Source organism: Colossoma macropomum, unplaced genomic scaffold, assembly GCF_904425465.1.
Source record: "Colossoma macropomum unplaced genomic scaffold, Colossoma_macropomum, whole genome shotgun sequence".
Lineage (NCBI taxonomy): Eukaryota > Metazoa > Chordata > Actinopteri > Characiformes > Serrasalmidae > Colossoma > Colossoma macropomum.
Window position 1 is genome coordinate 14784290 of NW_023494784.1, and position 25282 is coordinate 14809571.

At 38.8% G+C, this 25282-nt stretch overlaps 1 protein-coding gene across 5 annotated transcripts in view; it reads right to left on the reverse strand.

Moving 5' to 3' along the window:
• dop1b (DOP1 leucine zipper like protein B) overlaps positions 1 to 25282 on the reverse strand; it is a 57767-nt gene that overhangs the window by 3726 nt on the left and 28759 nt on the right. For 3 of the 5 annotated variants that reach the window (XR_005007355.1, XM_036572620.1, XM_036572406.1), the window contains exons 15-39: positions 23845 to 24242; positions 22889 to 22962; positions 21881 to 22078; positions 21239 to 21391; positions 21034 to 21134; positions 19124 to 19314; positions 17855 to 18801; positions 16148 to 16875; positions 15229 to 15328; positions 14112 to 14279; positions 13791 to 13916; positions 13149 to 13283; positions 11268 to 11326; positions 10982 to 11086; positions 10190 to 10256; positions 9866 to 10019; positions 8358 to 8440; positions 8153 to 8262; positions 6709 to 6858; positions 6381 to 6442; positions 6161 to 6289; positions 3711 to 3847; positions 3496 to 3551; positions 2273 to 2407; positions 1986 to 2118 (exon numbers count right to left, since the gene is read on the reverse strand). Coding sequence is in view for 3 of the 5 variants with exons in the window: in XM_036572620.1 (XP_036428513.1) it covers positions 1986 to 2118; positions 2273 to 2407; positions 3496 to 3551; positions 3711 to 3847; positions 6161 to 6289; positions 6381 to 6442; positions 6709 to 6858; positions 8153 to 8262; positions 8358 to 8440; positions 9866 to 10019; positions 10190 to 10256; positions 10982 to 11086; positions 11268 to 11326; positions 13149 to 13283; positions 13791 to 13916; positions 14112 to 14279; positions 15229 to 15328; positions 16148 to 16875; positions 17855 to 18801; positions 19124 to 19314; positions 21034 to 21134; positions 21239 to 21391; positions 21881 to 22078; positions 22889 to 22962; positions 23845 to 24242 (4699 nt within the window). In the remaining 2 variants the exon portion in view is untranslated. Of the gene's footprint in view, positions 1 to 1985; positions 2119 to 2272; positions 2408 to 3495; positions 3552 to 3710; positions 3848 to 6160; positions 6290 to 6380; positions 6443 to 6708; positions 6859 to 8152; positions 8263 to 8357; positions 8441 to 9865; positions 10020 to 10189; positions 10257 to 10981; positions 11087 to 11267; positions 11327 to 13148; positions 13284 to 13790; positions 13917 to 14111; positions 14280 to 15228; positions 15329 to 16147; positions 16876 to 17854; positions 18802 to 19123; positions 19315 to 21033; positions 21135 to 21238; positions 21392 to 21880; positions 22079 to 22888; positions 22963 to 23844; positions 24243 to 25282 lie in introns of those variants that run through there. The other 2 variants (XM_036572534.1, XR_005007368.1) reach the window with 2 other exon arrangements.

A 25282-nucleotide genomic window follows, 5' to 3' on the forward strand; every position in this document is an offset into this window, starting at 1 on the left:
TAAAATGAGTAATGTAAAGAGCATCAGAGTTAAACAAGTAACACAAAATTACGTATATGTTAAACATGGTTCTAAAACTCATCTAACATCTCATAAATTAGAGATATTCTTATAACAGTCTCATAAGTTAATCTACACTGTTAGAAATAAAGGTTCTGTGCAGGTACATTTTCCATTCATGAAGCTACAAACCATGTAAATGTACTTCAAAGGTACAACAGTGGTGTTAAGGTCCAATTGTGTACCTTAAGTACGTTTTTCCCAGGTAAGGTTTGTACCTTTTCATAACCTAATGTTTTAAAACAGAACAATAAAATAAAAAGCCTGGAGATGAGACAGGGTATGTGGAGTCAATACAACTTAGAAAATCATTTCAATGGATTATGGTACAACTATGTTCCCTTACTAAAGGTACTGAGATGTACCCTAGGGTTCCACCCTAGTGACAAGAGGGGTACTGCCCCAGTGACAGTTTACTACCTCTATTTCTGAGAGTGTATAAAGTATAAAGAAGCAGGCAACTGATGGCAAGTGTAAATAGTGTAAATTGCCTCAAGGAGAAGTTTGGAAATGGTTAGCCTAACACTGACATACAAAAATGACTATTTACTGAATTTAAATTTATCAGTATTTATTTTGCATGCTGTTAAATTCATACATTTCTCAGTTGGCCAAATACTTCTGTACAGGACTTTATGTCTGTGGTGACACAGGAAAAGTAAAGGCTGCAATAATTTAATGACAAAAAATGTAATACTCATACACTACCACTTCAAAGTTTGGAAGCCATTTTAAATAAATATTATTTTATATTCAATAATATCTTATAAAATGTAGATTTACTCAAAAGGGAACAATAAGAAATTCCAAATTAATCAAACAATTTAGTGTAATTATCTTTTAAGAATTATTTACGGAAAAATTATTTTCTTTTTTGAGAACTGCTTTTGACACACAAGGCATTCTGGATATTGATTTATAATAATTTCATTCTTAATGTAATTTCAGACAAATCTAACACTGGCTTTCCTCTTTTTTCAGATTTTCAGATTCTTTCAGATTCTTTCCTACTCATTTAAATCCTGTGGATGTGCATAAGACTAGCAAGAATTTTATATATTTATCTGCAACCAAATGGATTTTATTCTAGTGCAACTGAATAAACTTTTGAATGCAAACTATTTTTCTAGGTATTGATCTACAATAAGGCTGACATTAGCAACGTCTGCCTGCTACATTAAAAAGCAGCTGTAGCTGCTGAATAACACCAGACACATTACACGCTTACAAACTTTACCAAGCGATGTACTGGTAAGAGTTAACTAAGCAAATTAAAGAACTGACTGAACTCAGAACTCTGTATTTACAATTAATTATTCACAGTGTTTTCCAGATAGCGACTGGAAAAGACTAAAAACAGCTGTGAGCTTTATAGAGCCAGCGGTGCCAATGCTAGTTTTTGAATTTATCACTATTTTTAGTTTGAGAAGACGTCAAGCAGGCACATTACAGTGTCTCTGTTGGCAGTTTGTTGCCAGCCCTGTCCAGGGGGGACAGAAACTACATTACACTACATTACAGACAATTTTCACAGGCAAAAAGCACTTGCGATAGCCTCACTGACTCCCAGTGAAGCACAGTGTCCAGACGGGTCCCAAAACGACACTGTAAAAGCCTGTTGTCCAATAAGTATTGATCTTCAAACACATTAATGCAGACTGTACTATCAAATGTAGCTCACATTAAAATAAACAGCGCCTGACTGCAGTGATATAAAGTACATATTTCACACTTCTTAATCATCAAAAAATACTGAACAGCAGTGAGTTATGAGCAATACAGACGTGTTGTCAACCATTTCATTACCATGGTATGATGAAATTTTAGGGGAAGCTGTATTCTTAAATCCCCCTCTACTGCTGTATTTACCATTCAGCACTCACCTGCACTTTCAAATGTTTTTAAATAGGTCTGCATGTGTTTACCCCATAACGGTGATGAAGTCCTTCCAGTATTCTGACCACATGAGGTTTACACTCCTGTTCTCCCTCCAAAAGAGTGGTCCCAGGCCCCTCATAACTCTCCACATCTACTTCTGGCACAAATGCCCAGCGATACCTGCAGCACACATAAACATCCATAAACCTACAAACACAGGGCACTAGCCAAGACACAAAACCTAAAACTTCATCAAACGGGCTCACACTTGTGCATACACACACACACACACACACACACAGAGTGGTACAGTTCCGGCTGTGTAGTCACTCACAACTGGAAGAGAGGCATGCGCTCAGGGGGGAAGGACACAGCAGTGTCCAGGAACTTGCAGGCCGAAAGATACATGTCCAGCTCCGCTTGCGGAAACATCAGGAGACCATTCTTCTCTTGACTGCCCCGTTTATTCCTGAGAGAGAGAGAGAGAGAGAGAGGTTTTTTACAGTGTGTAAAGCTTTCAGTCAATCAATCAATCAATCAATCAACCTTTATTTAACCTCGAAGAACATTGAAACACAAAAAAAGAACTTTTTTTCACCAAAAGAATTTTTATGTTTTAAATGTTTTAATGCATCAAATGTTTGCCGACGTAAGCTAAAGAAACAGAAATTTGTGCTAGTTTTTAGGTCCATTCAAATTTAGTGGATCAATTATTTGTCAACACCTGAAATGATGTGAAAACCTACACTGGAAATGACATCATTGTAAAGGATGTAAAGCATGTCAATGGGTGAAAGGGAAACAAGCTGCCAGGCAGCAAAAACTGTTATATTGTTATGCATTTTCCATTTAGCACTTGCAATTTGCACAGAAACTCAGAGCAAATGTAGCTAAGGGTTGTATTCAGTGCTCTGTTGGATGTTCTGTTGGTTTGTTATCAATCCAATCAGCATGGATTATTAACATTTTAAACAATCATTTAAGAGATTCAGAAGACCATTTACTGAAGTTGTCACTCTTGTTAGATTTAGTTTAGTTGGGGAACGTTTTAGTGTCAGGTAAAACTAAAATGTGTACAGTACAGATGTGAGACACTTGTTTTTTATATGCAGAAGTTAAAAACCATTGTTCTATTCACATTTCATTCATGTTTCCATAATTATATCTGTAGATGAATGCAAGCTTACAACATCCTTGTAAATTATTTTCTAACCATATCATGTACTAATTCTAATATATGCTGTGATTGTTTTTATTTCTACAACTAAAACTATTAATCTGATTTAAATAAACGGTACAGTTTTTTCTGGTTGCTTTTATATAGTAATAGTGACATTTTCATGCAGGTTCTATCTGGATGCCATGTAATGTAGATAATCAAAAATCATATATTAGTAATAGGCTCTACAAATCTACAGATACAGGGAAAATGAGCAAATCTGGTCAATGTTAAAGTGACTGATTTCTTCTGGAAAAAGATATTTAGATGTACAGTCCTTTGCAAAAGATTTCACACCCTAGGTTAAGCTGCATTCTGTTGATTTTCTCAGGACTCACTTGGAAGTTTCTTTGTCCTCCAGCAGAGTCTTCTCAAGCCTGGTATAAATACGAATCTACAAGTGGGAAACATAAAAATCATCAGTGACTATTTTTTGCTTAAATAAGACAAAAACAGAACTTGTGAAGTGATCAAATAAACAGAGACTAAAACAAATACAGGAGAGGACATCATAATCTGACATCACAAAGTATAGAGGATGTGGGTGTCTCACCAGTTCAGTGACCATGATTGGCCAAAGGGAGGTGAGGTGCTGTGGAGAAATCCTCAGCAGCAGAACACGGAACATCAGGAACATCTGGGCCACCATTGCTGGAGTCTGCCCCACCCGCAGGTTCTCAGTCAGACGCTCTGGTGTGTGTGTGCGCGTGTGTGTGAGTGTGAAGAAATGGAGAGAAAATGAATCTGATTAAACTTAGCTTAAAATTTGGTGTCCTATAGATATACACAGTGCTGTGCCAATTTCTCAGGCATATGAGAAAATGATATGCAGAAGTAATGAATCTGTGCAGAAAGTGTTTATTTGTTCTAAAAACAAAAACATTAGAATATACACAAATAAAAAAACGTATATAATGTGATTTGATGCATGTGAGTGTGTTTATTTCTAGACCTCTCCTCAAAGAAGTCCAGTAATTACAGTTACCACCCATTAAGTAGTGTATATAATCAATCTCTAATTAAATTAATTAGATGAAGTGCTGATTGATTTTAACAAATACATGCAATGACTAGAGTGCAGCCAGAAATCAGGAAACACAAACCTGTGTTCTTGTAATTGAACACTTCTATCCAATATACACTATATTGCCAAAAGTATTCACTCACCCATCCAAATCATTGAATTCAGGTATTCCAATCACTTCCATGGCCACAGGTGTATAAAACCAAGCACCTAGGCCTGCAGACTGCTTCTACAAACATTTGTGAAAGGATGGGTCGCTCTCAGGAGCTCAGTGAATTCCAGCGTGGTACCGTGATAGGATGCCACCTGTGCAACAAGTCCAGTTGTGAAATGTCCTCGCTACTAAATATTCCACAGTCAACTGTCAGTGGTATTATAACAAAGTGGAAGCGATTAGGAACGACAGCAACTCAGCCACGAAATGGTAGACCACGTAAAATGACAGAGCGGGGTCAGCGGATGCTGAGGCACATAGTGCGCAGAGGTCGCCAACTTTCTGCAGAGTCAATCGCTACATACCTCCAAACTTCATGTGGCCTTCAGATTAGCTCAAGAACAGCGCGCAGAGAGCTTCATGGAATGGGTTTCCATGGCCAAGCAGCTGCATCCAAGCCTTACTTGTCCGACTGCATTGTGCCAAGTGTGGGGTTGTTTTTCAGGAGTTGGGCTCGGACCCTTCGTTCCAGTGAAAGGAACTCGTAATGCTTCAGCATACCAAGAGATTTTGGACAATTTCATGCTCCCAACTTTGTGGGAACAGTTTGGGGATGGCCCCTTCCTGTTCCAACATGACTGCGCACCAGTGCACAAAGCAAGGTCCATAAAGACATGGATGAGCGAGTTTGGTGTGGAAGAACTTGACTGGCCTGCACAGATCCTGACCTCAACCCGACAGAACACCTTTGGGATGAATTAGAGCGGAGACTGCGAGCCAGGCCTTCTCGTCCAACATCATTGTCTGACCTCACAAAAGCACTTCTGGAAGAATGGTCACAAATTCCCATAAACACACTCCTAAACCTTGTGGAAAGCCTTCCCAGAAGAGTTGAAGCTGTTATAGCTGCAAAGGGTGGGCTGACATCATATTAAACCCTACGGATTAAGAATGGGATGTCACTCAAGTTCATATGCGTGTGAAGGCAGACAAGCGAATACTTTTGGCAATATAGTGTATTAATAACTTCATCAGAAACAAGAAGTTCTTTTTTTTTGCTGTGTTTGTTTATCGATTCTAAAATGATAGTTATAATTCTATATATACATACATACACTATAATTATATAGTGTTTTTTCATACAAAAACAAACACTGCCAAGATACATTTTTTAAACCTTTTTCATGGCTGCCTAAAACTTTTTCACAGTACTGTGCTGCCGTCTTCAGGTAATGTACACCATTCCACATTAAACACTGGTATTCACAGTAAAGACTGATACTAGAGATGATGTCACCATGTTCATTTTTTTTTTCTGAAATTTGGTAAGAACAAATAGTGTCATGTTTAAAAATAGGATAAAAAACTCTGAATACAAAGATTTGTATTCAACACTGTGCATACCATGCTGTGCTAAATATAACTGAAGTAAGTACTGATATCTGTGATATGCTCAGAAAAGGATACTGTGAAATATTGTAATATGATTGATCACAATAAGAATATATTTTGCCCACCTTTATATTTCTCACAATAACAATATACATTGCCCATCTTTCTATTTTCATAGAACAGTACCTACCTTTTACCTATAACTTATTATTATAATTTTATTCAGAGCAACTTTGTACTATACCTACTGGTCCATTCATCATGAAATGTTCAACATTTGATAAAGATCCTACTGATTGTGTTTGACAGACATAAGACAACTCTATGCAGAGTCAATGTCAAGACACTTGCAATGTCAGGACAAGTCAACACACTTGCAAAACATACCCACACTAACAGGAACTCTCCTGGAAGCAAATCCTCACAGTAGTACCTTGTATAAGAGGCAGGTAGAGGTGGTACTGGTCTGTCTCTCCACTGAACATGGCGAAGGCCTGGCGCTTAAGCAACATGGGCTTCTGCTCAGCACTGTTAAACAGCTTCAGAGAACTGCTCTGCATGCCTGTAGAAATACAGAATTACCTACGTATACAGGGAGGATGCGAATACGCAAACACAAATAAAATCAGTACGTACAAACATATTGTACTCACTCATCAAATCCTTGAACATGGTCTTCTCATGAGTAAGCAGATGATCTATGATGGACTTCCAGCTAAAAAGGTAAAAATATATATTTATGAGAAAATTGCGATTTCTGTTTGAGTGCATTCTAAAACACATACTGGCATAAAACATGAAAAATCTGATTCCTTAAATTTATGAAATTCATAATCAAGATCTGGATATTTAACCCCTTAAAATTCAGGCTTATCATACAGTTATTAATCTTTAGCCTTATTATACCGTAACTTAATGCAAAATAATGCAACATTCAGCAACTGCTTGAATCTAACAAGTAATATATGGAATGAGTCTTACTGGCAGGTGCAAGATGATTCCATGGTGAAGAACAGAGGGTCCATAAAGAGCTCCAGTACTTCTTTCTTCCAGGCGCGTTTAGTGTACGCATACCCACTGAGACTGCTCAATAACTGTGCCCCCGCACTAAAACTGGGCATGTTATAGGCACTGAGAGTAGGCGGGTGAGGGGGTAGGGGTGGACAGAAACAGACAAACGGACAGACAGATACATTCACACAACGAGGAGAATTTCATTAGCAACACACAAATAAGAAATTCTTCATTATTCAATTATTAGGTACATCTCTGCATTTCTTCATATGACTGCAGAGTTGTCTTCTATCAAGAGTGCTGATAATTAACTGTGCCACACTGTCTAATCACAGCCCTCTGCTGGTTATAATCAGTAAGAGCTGCTTTTCTTTTATTAAATCTCCTATCAAAAAGGCCATTAGGTACAAGTTCATTCTGAGGAAATCAGATATAACAGACAGTCAATTTGTATAAAGAAAGTCAAAATAAAGTAAGTAGAAAAAACAGGAGTTTCCAAAACTGGTGTTCAAAAACTTATAACTACCTCCAACCATGACAGACCACCAAAACTTTCACCATCATATAAATAGTACTTAAATCTTTCATCTTTGAGAGAGAGGAAAAGGTGAAGGTCCACTCTTGCTTTAGATCTGAAAAAGTCCACAGGTGTTTCTTCCACTGTGAGAAGACAACCCAACACTATGGGTCTGAATGGATGTGAAGCTGTCAAGAAGTCATTACTGAGATAGGGAAAAGACAAAAAAAGTAGAGAAGAAGAAGAAAACGGCACTAGAACACTGAAACTCAATGTGGAGTAAGCTTTTGTGGAATGAAGAGTCTAAATTTGTTATTGAGCTTATTGTGAGAAGTCGAAAATGTAACGAACTTCTAAGACTTTGGAAGTGTCCAAAAACATCCCTGTAGATTTCTTTGAGAAACTGAAAGCAATTGTCCCGAAAAGAATGGAAGCTGTAATAAAGACCAAGGCCAGATGCTTTAAATACTGAAAATTTTGATTTAATGTTTAGTGGCTGAGGCTTCTGTCTAATTTTCTGTTAAATATGTTACCTGCCTTTTTCCTGACGCTGAAAAATGAGCTTGTACATAATGGTCGTTTTGACTGGAAATGAAAAAAACGGAGAGTGGTCTCCTCTCCTCTGTGACTTTGCACAGGACTGTACTTAGTAATTAGTTGTACAACGTTAAAAGCACCTCACAGTAAATTTCTTCTGACACAATGCAGTCTTTAATCGAATTCAGTACTAAATGCTCAATGTTGTTCAAAAAAGAGATCAAGTAATATCAAAACAAAGGTTTTGCTCTTCAGTTTCACACATGTTCACACATCACTAATGAAAGTAAGGTCATCTGTGTACTGCATTTCATTTTTTAAGCTCTGACAAGGAATCTTCTCCACGGTTATAGTTACCTGTGGTTTTTCAGGTAAGGAAAGACATAATACATGAGGCGAGAGATGAGAGGAACAGCTTTCTCCTTCTCATCACTGCGATACACCATATCCAGCAGAGGGGCCAGTACCTGGAGCAGGACAAACACATTTGCTGTTACTGGTGTGTTTCTGGTGTTCGTCTGTGCTTGTGTTTCTCGTGTATGTGTGTGTATTGGACTCCCACCTCAGCCAGCAGGGCCAGTGCTTGTACACTAAACACAGATGGAGCTGAGGATGACACCATAGCACTGCCCTGGCCAACTGACTCTGAAAGGAAACGAGGAAGAGGGAGACAGACAACATTCATAGAGTGGGGTGAAACAAGTATTTAGACATGTTTGTTTTTGTAAATAATAAACTTCCAGTGCAAATATTCACTTCAAATTTACACACATAAAGGGCCAGATTCATAAAACTCTGCACTAACAGCACAATAAACGAGAACTACGAGAACTGTAATCACTGTGGCAGTGATTACAACGCCGGTGTCTTTAATGCGGTGGTCTTTTCACTTGTGTCCCAAGCAAGAGCCAATCAAAGTCAAAATGTAAATAAGATCATACATATTAAAGACTCGCCAAGCGAAGCTTTGGTTGGCTGCCAAAAGAAACGAAAACACAGAAACAAAGCACACCGAAATTCTCCGAAACGGATACGAATTTTAAGGGAAGAAATGGAGACAAACAATATGACATTATTTGGTATAGATGCTTGTAACTTTTCATTAAAAAAAATAATAATAAAAAAATAAAAATAAATAAATATTATTTATATATAAATATATATTAAATATTTTATATATATCTCTGTATTCCTACATCAGCAGTTAGAAGTGATAGTCCAAACAGATCATAGCATGTCTTTTTTTATCAGTTAATCAGTGTTTTGTATGTTTGATTTGTGGCATGTGAGACCAAACATGTTTGGAAACATTGTAGAAAATATTATTTAATCCAGCAATTTCTTACTGGAAAAATTACAGTCAGTGCAGTTCAAGTATTATTTTTTGCAGCAGTGTGCTGTGTTATGAATTGTAAACACCATATTTAAATTAAGGAAACGTGCAGCCGCAACTCATGTCATGCAAACGGTAAAACTCGCCGGTAATCTTCGTTTGTGAATTAACAAATGTGTTACGGCCGCGTTATTTGATCTTCATGCCACTTTTATGAACCTGGCTCAAACTCTTTTGACTTACAAATGTGAACAAAAAAACTACGAATTCACAAGCATAAATAAAGATGGGTTTAAATGTTAACCTTCTAGATATTAATGCTGAAGGTTCTACTGCACATTGCACACAGCGTCATTATAAAATACATTTGACCTTGTATTAGTTCAGAGGGACCCTCGTAACCTTGGGGGACTGAAGATGGCTTGCCAAGAGGAACAGGCCAAAATTGAACCCACAACGCTGCAAAAAGCGAGCTGCTTTTCACCACAGATGTCTTAAAGCTATAATGGCCAACAACTGTTTTGTAACAAAGTTCTAATAATAATAATAATAATAATTTTCGGTCTTTGAATAATTTTTCCCCCAATCAGTGTTTTATGTTTATGTTTATGCTAAATTTGGAGTGGATATGATTAGCATACCAGCAGAAAGTGCTACTTTTGCTTTCTATAATGTTCATAATGAGGTCTTTAGGACAAAACATGACTTGTACAGTATGTGTATGTGTGCATTTATACCATAGAAGTCATTGCCTTCAGGCTCCTCTTCATCCTCCTGCAGGCTGACCTGAGGCTGAGCTTTCACTTCCAGGTTACGGCTCAGCCAGCTGGTCTGCTCCAGAGATGAGCCAGCCACACCTCCTACTGCCTCCAGGATACGCTGGGTCACTTCCTGTTTGGGGCAAATTGCCAAAGAAACAACCATGTTGAAGAATAACAGCCCTTGGCAGTTTCTATAATGTCAACAATGCATTTACAGTGATGAAAAATAATTCAAACTGTTAGTAGGAATAAGGTTTTTAATAATAGTCATTCTCAGTATCTCTTTGCATCAGCATTTACCTGCAGGTCTCTACAATCTCTTTTGTTGTCCATGTTAGGGAGCCTATTAACAAAGTCATTCAGGATTCTGTGTGGAAAAAAGACAGAATAGAATTCCATGACTGCATAGACAAAATCTGAGAACGATGACTGAAAACTCTTTAAGCTGTAGTGTAAATCAAGCTACATTCATGGACAATGATGCAAAATTTATGGTTGGACCAGATACCTGCGTGGACCAGCAGACAATACCTATAGAGGACACTACGACTGACACCAAATATAGAGCATTATCATCCATGTAAAAATTAGGGACCCCCCTTTATTTATTTAACTTCCTGACCATGAAGTATAACTTCTACATTTTTCAGCATTAGAAAAAAGCAGCATACGAATATTTTACAGGAAATTACACATCATTTTATATAGTATCAAATATGGTGTCATTTATCAGTATTAAGTGTGTCCACCCTTTACTTCTATTCTGTTCAGGAGACTTAATGAAGAATGGCCAGAAAAGCCTGTGGACTTTTTCAAATCTGAAGCAACAGTTGAGGTTTTATCAGGACTTGCATGGTTGAATCCCATTTTTGATACACCTTTTACTAAATTTTTGTTTTGACTTTCCTCTTCCTTATCGAAGTAAGAACAAAACTGAACAAAATGAACAACCTGCTTTATTAGCATTTTGAATGGAAATTAAAATAGAAGAGTGGTCTTTGACTTCTGGACAGTATTGGATGGTAAACAGGATACGGCTACACAAACAGCTAGCTTTTGACAGGAAGGTAATCTGTCAATATGGAGACTCACCCCAGGAGCAGGAAGTGCCCAGGTGGGGCAAGGTTGAGCTGCACAGACTCTCTGAGCAGAAAGAGGAGAGGCATGATGTTCTCCTGAAGGGCCTGAGCGGGAAGACTATGAACAGAGCACAGAAGACATCAACAGAACATGTATAATACCGGAGAGAACACTCCTAACTGAAACATGAATCATGAGGATTAGGTTAAGTATAGCTAGATAGACCACATGGCAATAGTTATGACAGTTAAGATGGCGAAAGAGGCTGACAGATGGAAGAGGGCTGGGTGGGGGCTACCTCTGAACGTAGGCATAACAGAACTGCAGCATAGGAACATCCACTAAAGTTGGCTTTTGCTGTAGGGAGAGAAAAATGAACAAATGCAGTTTGAAATTGTCCATTCAATGACAGTGATGTTTGTGCATTAGTGCAATGCAAAAGAAAGAACAGCAGAGTAAATGTTCCTCAGGTGAGTGTCAATGCAGGACGTTATCAGGCTGGGTCAGCAAGAATAGTTTGTCCACAAATACATAGAGAGGGATATTATAGTAGGGTTGCAGTGCATCATTACAAAGATGAATTCATATTTGAGAGTTCAGTGGTGTAAAAAACTATAGATACTGGTCTTGTGTAACACAGCGATATGGTTAGACGAAGCATCCTTCACCATATTCTATACAAGTGGGTGAGTGCATGCGTGGCACACCCCAAGAGAACAGTATAGGCCTGAATGATTGGCCTCTATAATGAGAAACCCAGTGTTATGCTGTGGGGGCATTTTTCTGGCACTGCTCGTGCCCACTTGTCCCCTTAGAGGGAAGACTGCAAATCAGTACAAAGTTATCGAACTGCATTCTTCAAGATCCGTTTCAGCCAGGCTCATCTTAGCTTCGCCCCTTCATCCCTCTTTAGCGCCCCTTCTGGTCAAGTACAAGAGCCTGTGGAGATTTCCCCTCAGTAACACAGGCACGGATGCATGCTAGATATTCCGTCAGTAAAGCACACAGCGTGGTTATTTTGAACATTAACCAAACAAATGGCGATTAGGGGCGCTTGCTAAACCAAGTCTTTATTTGATTGTTATCACAAAACACACAAATTTATGCTTCTGTGAAACATGGACTCATGGAAATTTTAAACACAGATGTAATGCTGCAGTTTATGGCTCTTAACACACTCCATGTTAACCAAATTGCTTCCTGGAAAATTGTGGTTTAAAGCTCTGCACAACCACGAAAGCTTGTGTTACTGGCTGCCATCTTAACACTACTTTCGGCTTCTTCTTAAACATGATTACACAGTCTCTATCAATTAGAGTTCTATCAATATGCATTAAATTAAAAGTTAAATACACACTGACCTTGCCCTTTTTCCCCCTTGGGACCCTGTCCCTGAGAATGTATGGCTAAGCCCTTCACAGTCATCAGATCTCAATCTATGAACACCTACGGAAGATTCTAGACACCATGCTTGACAGTGTTCTCCAAGACCATTATCAAAACAACAGTTGAGGGATCTTTTGGAAGAACGCTGTTCCGTTTCTCCAATAGAGTAAGTACAATATGTTTTTTTTCCAGGGCTGATACAGATACAGATACAGATTATTAGTAATCGGGACACCAACAACCAATATTAGGGGCCAATAAACTTCATGTTTGTAGTGTGAAATTTGAAAGAAATTCCTACGCACAGCTTTCATTATATTATTTCATTATAATGAATATTAGAACATTCTAAAAATAAAGTGCCAATTGACAGAAAAGGGTACAAAAAAAGTAATTTGAAAATTCTAAAGTTATCTTTAAACAGATAAAAATTTAACTTAATGACAATGTCATTTACTAGTAAATGACGTTTGTAGAAAAATGGAGGGCTCAAAAACTTTAAATTAAAAAATATATAAGTATATTATATTTACTTTTTTATCTTTAATACATAGTACGAGTCATGAGTGTAAGAATACGAGTGTGTTAAAATGGCACACATCAGGAGCAGAGCTTGCCTTTTCAGTGTATGTATTTTTTTTTATCATGATTGTATCAGATATGTGCATAAACAACAAAAAGCACTTTTATCTTTGGGGAAGCAAGTTCAAATGCCGACTCTGATAATCAGAAAAATGTTGAATATTGGCTCAGATTATCGCTCGACCCCCAGTAAATATGTGTGTTTGTATACCTGGTCTCCTTTGATCTGGTGGGGCTTCTTCACCACTTCCTTGATTAGATGTAAAATAGCGTCAGTGTGGAGTGTATTCAGTGACTTCACCAAGTCCACTATGGTCATCTGGGAATCACTGGCAACTGGCAGGATCTACCCAGAGACACAGAAAAAAGCTTATTTACTCCAGTGTCTGCCACAGAATGTTTGGAACAAACCTCACTCTAAAAAGGTCACCAAACTCATTAATTTTACAGGTATGATCTCAATAGACCACTAAAGTCATGTTGTCATTTTGTGGTCAACGTCATGCCCATATTAAAATCACTGCTATCTTGGAACTAAATGGTTTCAAACCTGTTTTACCTGTTGTACATTTTCCCAGTGAATGTTACCGGATCCTAGAGTTATGAGGTAAAAACACCCCAAACAAACCACCAAGTGTGGTAATTTACGTAGGACAAAAACATATCAGGTTTGGAACCTTTTTGTGCGCCACAGGATGCAATAATGGCAATTACAATTTTAAAAATCACATTCATTTTTGCCATAGAGAAATCCAGCTTAGACCCAGAGCTGCTGATATAGAAATGACCCTGACTACAGAATAACACGACTTCATAGGTCTATAGGCATGTCAATCAGTATAGAGTTTTTTACCTTGTTTTTTGAGCGTTTCTTTCGGCTTCGCCTACTGTTCCACACAGCAGCCACAGATGCCATGACCTGCGGTCCGTACTGCTGAGTCAGTGGAGTCAGAAACGCCAAAACCTTCTGCTTCAGGATCTGCACAGCATACAACACAGTGTGAGCAGGTTACAACAGTTCCAGAAATCTTAATCAAAACTCAAGTACAGGACGTGATTAAATTCAAGAGCAATTTAAAGAAGCAACTTTTTTTTACCAGGTTTTTTATAAAACTATTCAGTAGGACAAACAGTTTAGCACATACTAAAAACTCACTTGGAAAACTGAACTTGCCTTTGTGCTTTTGAAATAGACAGAGGTGGGGGATGATCTGCTGCTGTGGCTGGAGTCTGCACCCTTCACTACACCCCATAGCATAGCCATGGTGCTGATCATATGTGGGAACTCCTCCAGAATGGCACTGCATGCATTTCGCATGTCTGTAGCATCACAGCCTGCAGACTACATAAAGAGAGACCAATCACCTTTTATATAACAGACTTTAGGTGAGCTATGTAGTCCTGTGCTCATGTAAAAGTATTGTTACTTCATCATTCATCATTTATTATTTACATCATCATTCATCATTTATTATTTACAGCCGAATATAAGGTACCATTTTTATGGCATTGTATTTATTGGTAGGCGTACTGTTAATTATATTTATTTAGTTCTGAACATGAAATTACTGTAATTTACATATAGACTGCATGCACAAATGTGTATATGTATACACACACACACACAGACACACACACACTTATATAGGTTTTCTCAAAATAGCGCACCCTAATATTAAAGAAAAAAGGAAAAACAAAAAACAAAGAAATTAAGCACTGCAGCACTGGATGCAGCCAACGCATTTAAAATTGTGAATTACACTGTAATTAGACTTCTTTTAAGCTGCTTAACAACTGCATAACACTGTGCTGGACCCTCACCAGTTTCCTGGCTTTTGATTGGGCCATTGTTTCACACCTATACCTCTGAAAAAAGCCTAATAGATTTTTGTTAAATAACAGCCATAAATGATATAATTCAGAAATTATACACTGAAGTGTGTAGCATGTAGTGTCTTGACCATACGTTCAATGTTTGAAATACATATTATGAGATTGAATTGAATGGAATGGATGAAGCTGGTTTTCTCTGGTGTGTGAGTAAGGAGCAGGAAATAGAAAACCTGGAGCAGTGTCTGAAAGCTGAAAGTCTGAAAATGCCTGCTGCTCCACTCCATTCACATACTCCAGTCAGCAGTAATCATTTTGTAATTTATGTAAAGTGAATAACATTAAATGTTTTAAAATGTACTTCTTTTAGTGCTACTAGACTTTAGTCTGTTAATGGAAACTTGTCCCTGTCATAGTGCTTAATTTGAACACCAGCCTCTATTAATATATGCATGGTTTACCTTCTTATGTTCCAGGAGGCAGTAATGTGTGATAGTGGTCAGCCCCTCCAGTATAGTGAGTGGATAGTCAGGTGCAATATTCTCCCTTTTCAGGTTACTGCTGCACACACAATCGACACACTGTTAAAACAAGTCTTTAAAACTGTAGCTACTAACCCAATTAAGATCAGGTTCAGATTAAGATTCAGTTTTAACATACAAAAACACCAGACCCAGCAAATCGATGTCTCATGAAGAAATTCAATTTCTGAGTCAAACATGTTATATTAGGTTCCTTAGCAGATTATAGCACTGCACTGGATTGACTGCCACAACTCAGTTATGGATAAAAAAACACGTTTAAAATTAAAGATATTGCTGTATCGGGACAGATTTATCCAGAAACACATTTTCAGTAGGGCCCACAGATTTCATTTGGCTGATAAAATCTGACAATATTATGGTTTCATAGATATACTGACAGGCATAAATCTTGCTGTTAATATTGATAATGTGGCTTTAAATGTTATATTAGAAAACCACACTCAGGAATGTGATGCTATTTTGAACAACATGATGTATGGCAAGGGCATTTTTGTTCGAGAGTTCAGCATTGTAAACGTCCATGCTATTTTGACTGTTTTAATGTCAAGTTTGAAGTCATTAAATTATTTATAAATGGCTTGTATTCTATTTATATTAAGACCTGCATGTCTTGTTTAGTTCTCACATTATTAACAACTCCAACATCTGAAAACTGATAATTGATAGTCATGAGTCAATAAAGCATTGTCCAATTAAAACTACTGAAACCTCTAACTGATATCAATTTTAACATAAGGAGATAATCATATTAGATTGTAAAAATTACACTAGTGGAGATTATATTTGTGCCCAAATAAGAGTTTATTGCTTACATAGAAATTAATTAATTCAGTACCTGTGAGTACCCTTGATGCCATCATGCTCATGCTGCTTAACCAGCTCATCCAGGTTCCTGCAAATCTGAGCGATGATAGGGGCCACAATGATGGCCAGCGAGCGGCCCAGGAATGGCAGCACCCCGCAGAGCAGTGCCACCCAGGCTGGATGCATAGCAAAGCCGTACTGCGGGCACAGTGCTCGGGCTGCGGCTGACACAAACATGCCCTGCGCCGTGATGGGCTGGCTGGCCACATAGCGAACGGCCTTGATGGACTGCTGGAACATCATGGCTGTCTGCCACTCTCGGGCCAGGGCTGAGGATGGGGCGTCCCCTCTGGACTGGAGGATGTGGTTGTTGTCCCCTTGGGTTTTGGACAGTGGAAGAGACACACAGTGCTCCAGCACAATAAGAACCTTGAGGAGCTTCAGCAGGGCGATCTGGAGCGGGTGTTCAGCCCAGCTTCCATCTTTTCCAAAATGGACCAGGCTCTCCTCTGATATTTCCCCACCATCATCCCCATGCTCTTCCTCATGGGCTGTGTTTCGGTCAGGTGCCTCCGCACGCTGGCAGGTGTACATCGAGGCAGAGAGTGAGAGGAGGACATACTTCTGCACCTTACATCCCCACAAAAGGTTCCGGATGGTCTCTAGACTGCCCATGCCACCTGTTTCACCAGCCTGGGCCTGCTGAGCCACCGTCACCAGCTGTGTCACCAGTGCAGTCATCACCTCCACACTCTTCACCTTAAGGGTGAGCAAGAAAGTAAAGATACAGCATCATGACATTTGAAGGGCTTTTCATGACAAACAGAATGCGCCAGAAATAGACGAGCCACATTTAAAAGGGCTATGAAAACATGCAAGTACTATGGATGCACTGATATAGGAATTCTAGGCTGATTCTAATATTTAACATTTTTTATGTACATACAGACTGTGCAAAAGTCTTAGGCACATAAGCACATTGTTTTAACCACTTATTCATTAAAATTATTTATATTGTTTTTTTTTATATTTATTGTATCAATATTATTTCTGTTTATTTTAGAACATTATTTAGAACATTTAAAACATTACTGCTTATGTCTGAGTAAATAAATACTAACCAGAAAACCAGCTTTTGTCTAAACACATAAAAGTGTCTAAACACATAAAAATGAAGAAACAGGAACTAAATCTTCCTGGTAAGCATTACACAGAAACATTCACTTGTAGACGGTTACAAATGCAGTAAAAGTAATAAAAGACATTTTATCGGGCTAGCCTAGCATCACCTAAATGTTCTGCTTTTCAAAAATATAAAAAAAAGTGTCATCAGCTTCTTCAGTTACTATGCACTGTTTTTTTTTTGTTTACGAGAGATCTCTATAATTGGTCTATAAAAAAATATATATCACCCCTAATAGAACCTTAGTGTTCTACAAGTACTGCCATTATGCTCAAAAACAGTAAAAAGGGAGATTTATAATAATAACAATAACAACAATAATAATAATAATAATGTCATACTGCCCACTAGGCCTGTTGACCAGGCTAAGAAATTAAAGTAGAATCTTCCCCTTGTTTCTTTGTCAAATATTCTACCAATTGTAGAACTAAGTGACCTGGAACATACTAGGAGCAATGAATGGACATTTTCTATGTCCAACTGTGTGTTTTTCTATTTAAATTTGAGGAAAATTCAAATGTTATTTTGACAGCCTAATGCCCACTCTTACTTTACCTGCACTTCTCGGTTCGCCTGTAGTTGACGGGCATTTATGGTAGCATAAGATGGGAAGTGGGATCGCAAGAAGCGGAGGCAGAGGGATGTGAGTAGCTCAAGGAGGTACATTGTAGAAGAGGAGAAGGGGGTGGAGAAGGGTGAAGAAAGAGGAGAGGTGGGTGGCTGGTCTGGGCCGGTGGTCTTGGGTTCTGGAGGAGTGGAGGTTTGGAGAGGGCCATAGAATCCGCTCCCCTCCTGGGCCTGCCGATGTCTCTGTAGAAGATTCTGGATGAGGTTGAGGTGGGCAGTGGAGCTGCAGTCCAGAGCTGTGCTGGACAGCGCCTCCACAAATGGTGTCGATCCACTACTGACCAGCGTCTCCACCACGGAGAAAGCGTACAGGACTCTGCTGAACTCGTACGGCTGTCGGTAGAGCAGGACGTGGCGGAACAACGAATCAATCGCTTCTTGTTTCTCGCGTTGCCGCTTTAAGAGGCGGGACTTGGCCAGGGCTTCCAGCTGCCCATCATCCTCATCACTGGATAATGAATCAGAGGCCTGGGTGCGGTCTGAGTCCACCCTCAGCAAGCCATTGGCTACACCCACCTCCCCTATGTTGCCATTGACAACGCCCACTTGTAGGTAAGAGGCAGAGCCTGAACTGGAGTTTTCTGTTGAGTTCTGGGCACCACTGGCATCAGCTGACTCTGTGTGCTCGCTTTCTTCTTCCTCTACCACATCTGGCTCCTCGTCCTCTCCTTCAGTCTCCTCACTCTCGCTACGGGACAAGGCAGGGGAGTTTGACGGTGTTTCACGAAGTTCCGGGTCACGCTCCAGGTCGAGCCACAGGGCTTCTCGGTCTACGACAATGAAGTGACTCAGCAGGCTGACCTCCGGCATTGCCATGCTATCTCCACTGCTCTTTGTGCCAGACCGGTCTCTGCAGCTTAATGCACTAAAATTGCCTGTGAAAACATGGACACACATGTTAATAATGCAAAGCACCATTGTCTACAACAAAGCTGAAGTGTTGTTACTCTGATCAATTGCACATTTCCCATATCAATTGACAGTGGTCGTCATACAGCAACTGCAGCTGCATCAAATCTTTCTGAACTTCCAAAAAGAGACAGAACAACCCCCACAGAACTACCCCCAACACCCCCAAACCCCAGACATACTGAGCATTAATCATATTTTCCCCAATCATGGACATCTGGGGCTGATGACACACCACAGTGTATAATACATAATACATATTCAGTCTTGGAGTATTTGACAACATACCAACTGAAAGGTTGTGCTTGACACTCTGAATGGCTGTTCTCTGAGTCTTTGGGTCCAGTAGCAGGAGCAGAACGGGTTCCAGAATGCGAACTACGTCACTGAGAGAGAGAGCCCGCACCAGCCAGCTCTGCCCTGCTGCACTCACACTGCCATCCTGGCTATTTAGACTGTCTAACACCACAAACAGAGACCTGACAGAGAGAGCATGGAGTTAAATAGCAAGTATCACAATTATTACCACAAGCCACTAGTCATTATTATAGTGGAAGCACTCAAACATTCAGCAATTCATAACAACTCATCTAAACCATGACACACAGTCTTTGATACCCACAGCAGAAACAAAATGAAATTTGCTTTACAATATCACAATAACTTATTGATGCTCTGTGACATTCTATCAGATTATCAATCCTTTGTAAGTAAACTAAATGTGGCTAATCTTGTTCTCCATGAATTCCATTAAGGATTACTGCCCATGAGTCTGGCTTTATACGGTGAAACTTACATGCAACTTCAATTTAGGTTTTGGTAAAATATCTAATTAATTGTGAATGTAGTCCATAAATTGAGATACAGGCAATTTGTTTGGGCCAATAACATCAAAATCTCTACTTTTCATGGCTCAACATGGTTGTGGTTGTGATGTCACAGCACATGGGTGTTTGGTTGTTCCATAACGTAAAGGATCCGGCAACTCATTTGAAACTCTCAACCATCTCAACCAGGAACAAGTTTCATATTACAGCCAATCTAAATGCCAATAACGCATCACGTGATCACATTTAACAACAAACATGCAAACCACTGATTTCACAGAATTTGTTATCCTGCTGTTATCTTGATCTATAAAGCATTTTTGACTTTTGTGCTTCTAGGACAGAATTAGTGAGACATCAAGTAGTCTATTACTGCAAAGAACCCTAGATAGATAGATAAAAGACAGATATGTAGATATGGGAAAAAAAAGACTGGCAATGACAGCCAGAAAAAACATCTCAAGATGATAAAAAGACGCCGCAAATATGTAAAGCATACCTTGCGGTTGACTTTATAGAGAATATGTTACAGTATATCAAAAAATATAAGCTGCTAATTTGACTAGTGGAATAATTGAATGTATTGTGTGCAGCTTTGTTTATGAAACTACTTTGTTTAACTGTCAAGTGACTATGGTGCAGGCAATTCACATCATCACCTAGTTGCATGAAGTTTCATTGGGTAAAGCCAGCCTAAAGATCAGCATTGGGTTATTGCTCATGACCAAATACAAGGTGATTCAAAAAGATTCATCCGATTTCAAAATGATTTATTTCACTTGTAAATCATTACAGAACAATGCAGGAAATTGTAAAAGGTTTAAGTGAGCATAAAGATTATTATGTTATTTTACAAGCGCTCAATATGACCTTGTCCAGCTGTACAGAAAACATCAACGTGATAGTCAAATTCACCCCATACTCAATTGAGCTTGTCGAGTGTCACTGTATTCACAGCTCTTTCAATGCGATTTTGGAGATCATCCAATGTTGTGAAACCAATGACGAATGCTCTGAGCTGTTAGAGGTTCACTGCCAACGAAAATCATGTTATGTTATCACAGTTATGATGGATTCACTCTTATTGAAGTGGAGAACACAAAATGCTTTCTGCTCAGGGGTCGCCATCTCCTCGCAGACTGAAGGGAGCCATCCTCCAGTGACAGTCAGAAACTGTATGACCCCCTCTTTTAATTGATATGTGATTTGTTCCTAGGTGCCTCACGGGTGTAAAAATATAGCACTTTGAAATTGGATGAATCTTTTTTGAATCTCCCTGTACACTGGACTATTGGCGAGACCTTGTTAATACAGCATAATGTACTGACTGATCTCTGGTCCAGAGCGCTAGTTTGAAGAAACATGTCTGACCTGTCAAAGGAGCGGTTCAGAGAAGTGCTGCGATTTGTCTGGACTTCTCGTGTCAGGTGCCACAAAACAGAGAATCTGTGGAGAGCTTCCAGACGCACAACCTGTGGGTAAAATGTACGCACACTGTCAGGGTAAAGCAAAAAGAAACTGTGTTCTTTTAATGTGTGAGGGTATGTGTGTGTGTGTGATGTGAGCAGTACTGCACCTTGTCTCTGCTGAGTAAAGCCATGCAGATGATGTCTTCACAGATGGAGGCAGATGGAGCCAGACAGTGCAGTCGATAGAAGAGCTCCACACAGGAGATGTGATGCTCCCTGCGCTCAGTGTCCAACTGAGCCCACAGCACCTGAGCTACACGCTGAGAGACATAAGAATATTGGAAGCCAAAAGAAGGATGAATGTATAATTACTGCATCAACAAATAGAAGGGAGAAATAAAAACAGAAACAGAACATTTTTTTATATTTTAATATTGTTCACATTTGAAAAAATGTAACATTTTTGATTAATTACAATTTACATACAGTCACCTGAGGAATAAAAAACACTTAAAATGTGAATAAATTGTGCAGGTGTTTAAGAGAGATACAAGAGCTTGTTTATGTTTCTGACAAATATGAATGGCATCCTCAGCCACCTCTATGTTGGATACACACAGTTTCCTCAACATTACTATCATCACTATGAAATCTTCTGATTTATTTGGCAAATATTGTTCATTTCAATTCATGTTAGTAAAGACATTTGAGTTTGATCAACAGAGAAGGAGACAAACCTAGACAGAACTTTACAGTGAGTAAGGATTTCTTACTTCAGTCTCCTTTCCAGCATAATGCAGAAAGCTCACCTGATAGAAGTCTGTGCACAGCTCCATGGTTTTCAGCACTGATGGGTAAATGGGGGGCAGAGTGACCATCTGCAGCTGTCCACTCAGAGGGTTGGCCTCAGAGCTCTTATAGCGCTGGTTCTTGTCTTGGATGACTAGCGCTAGAGACTGAGAGTGGTTTATCAGCTCAAGAAGGGAGGAAATCGCCACATGCTGAACCTACAGAAGCACAAAAGCAAAAACATTTTCAAAATGCTAATTAAATGTTAATCACAAGAGCACGGTCATGCCATACACGCACTGTACCATAACTAAATAATTTGTACATAACTATATCATTAAGATTTAAAATTTAGAGTGTTTTGATGTAAACTATTCATAGTGGTGGTGATAGGAACCAGATGTCCAAACCGTTTAATGGCTCTGAAAGGTACCTCACAGAAAGCCATTATATGAAATGGTTACAAATGCACTGTTTGTTGCCTAAAACATTTCGATAGTTCTGGCCTACTGTGTGTGTTTTTTTTTTTTTAAGATTTGGTGGTGAAGGGTTACATGAAGGGCGTTGTAGGACAAAATAATACCCAAAGAAAACCTTTTTTTTTCGTTCTACCACTATCTTCCCATTATTACAAATAAAACTCAGGTTCACTAGTCATTTTTGACACTAAGTAAAATAAAAAATCTATTTGTGCTGTAGACGTTACAACCCCTGGTTCCATACAGCACCACTGTAAAGAAATCCAAGTCTGTAAATTTCTCTATAAAATACCAACTCACATTAAACCACTCTGAATGACAAGATTGAACTACATGGAAAACTTGAAAGATTGGTGCAATTCCCTTTCACATAACAGTATTGAAACTACAGTGTACATGCTAGTATTCAAGCATGCACAAATTCACCTGCAGTTTCACGTAGAGAGAAGTAATTATGATTAAAGTGACAACAATTCTCTTCAGTCATCACTGATATTAACTTAACAATAATTAACAATAATGCTCTCGCCTTTCCTCGTTTAGGTGTACCTGGTAGTCTTTAGAAATGCAACATAACGTCATTAAGGATCTCAGCCACTCAGGAAGGGTGCTTTCTTCACTGCCTGAGAAGAAAACCAGTTTTACAATTCAATAATTTCCATAAATTTTTGTTTTAGTTTTTGTGTTAAATAGCTGAATGCTGTATACTGCTAAAAACACATAATTGTTAAAGTTTGTAACCACCAATAATCAACAAAAAAAAAAAACAAACAATGCACACAAATGTATAAAAACCTCTAATATAATGCTAGTATTGAGCACATTGATAAAAATACTTTAAACAGATTACTACAGTATACTATTTATCATATAATAATTGCCACCCCCCCAAAAAAAACAACTAGTACAAAACATTTAGTAATATCGTTTTGGTGTGTAATGTATAACACACTATATATCCAGAAGTATTCAGACACCCCTTCTATTTAGCATAATTTCCATAGAAAAGCATTGTCAATAGAGTGGGATGCTCTGGAGCAGCCACACGGGTCTAAGGTCACCATGCCCAATGCCAAGTTTTGACCAGAGAGGTAATAAAGCATTTGGCTATGGAGTAGTGGATCTGTGTTCTCTGGAGTGATAGACCTGTAACCAATATCTTCAGGATGAGCTTTAGCATTGTTTGTGATCCAGAACTAATCATCCAACATCAGTACCTGACCTCACTCATGCTCTTGTGGCTGAATAAATGAATGAATCAAATTTTCACAGCAATGATCCAATATCTAGTGAAATGCCTTCCCAGAAGAGCAGAAGCTGTTGCTGCAGCAAAGAGGGACAAACTCCTTATTAGGACCCTTGATTTCAGAAGAAGCGTTGAATGAGCAGGTTCCTACAAACTTTTGGACACGTAGTGTATTTAAATCTACAGAGTATAAGTTATTTTTAGATATACAATAACCAGAAATATTAATATGGCAAGTGATTCTATGGTGTGCAAATACTTGTGGTGCTGTTGAACATGCTGCTGTGGAGCTCTTGGCTCTCCTCCTCTGTGTAGTAGACAGGGAAAGTGGTGCACTCCAGTAGCAAATGGCATGCAGCTGTAAAGGCTTGTCGGCAGGCCTCAGTGATCTCAGCTTTTCCTCGTGACTGAAACCCCGACAGCCACTGTAGCCCTGCAGCCCCAGCACCTCTCTCCACAACCTCCACACAACCCTCCTGGGGCTGCATTCGCAGCTTGCTGGGGGTGAAGAACTCTGCCAGTCTGTCTTTGATCAGGCCCAACTCTCGGCTGCCCTTGCTCCCAGACGGAGAGCGCTTCCTGCCCCGCGGAGACTCAGGCTGAGTGGTCTCCTCCTGGCCTTTCTCCTTCTCTGGATCCATCACCATCAACAGGTGCCTACAGAAGAGGAAGGAGGGTTAAATGTTAAATGTTAAATGTCTATAGGATATACTCTACCAATAGTAGTGGAACATAATATAAAGAACATTTAACTTATACTGCAGTTAAAGCTGCAGTAAGTCACTCTAATTCAGGCCGTTCAGGTTGCAGGTGATGCGCTGGTTACACTGCAAACATTTTTGACACCCTGGTATTTAACACTGAAAATCTCTTTCAATATGACCCATTCCATTTATTTTTAGTCAGCAAATGAAGTATGGTTAAATTAAATACTTCACAACTAATAGCATTCAATGTACACTACATGGCCAAAAGTATGCAGACACCTGACAATCACACCTATATGAGCTTGTTGGAAATCCCATTCCAAAACCAGGGGCATTACTATGGAGTTTGTCCCCTTTGTGGTTATAATACCCTCCACTATTCTTGGATGGCTTTCCATAGGGTTTTGAGGGAGTTTCGAAATACTGCTAATGTTTGTTTATGGAGATTGCATGACTATAGGCTTGATTTTATTCACCCGTTGGCAATGAATTTAATAACTAGGAGGAGTGTCCACATACTTTTATCCCAATAGTGTAGCTTTAAAGTGATTAGTTGGCAACTAGAGATGGTATATTTCAGGATAAATTTGTAACAGGATACAGATATCTGGTATCAGATTGGAAAAAGAATAAATCTGATAAAATCCTTTAACAAATTTATCCTAAAATACAGTTGCATGCAAAAGTCAAACTCCTGGTCAAATTTGTTTTGTTAAAAAATTAACAGTAAAAATAATTTAACATTCTCTACAGGGGAACAAATGCAAATACGGCAATTGTAGGCAAATTTTAGTGCATAATTTCTATTTTTAAGTGAGTTTAACATGTTAAAAGTTTTTTTTTTAATTAATAAATTAATTCAGTTAAACGACTGGATTTTGTTAAATTCCAATCAATCTACATAGAAAACCCACTTCTGCTGATTTTAATGCAAAGGTATTGTTAATCTACAGAATTTAACAAAATCCAGTAGATTAATTGGGATTTTGT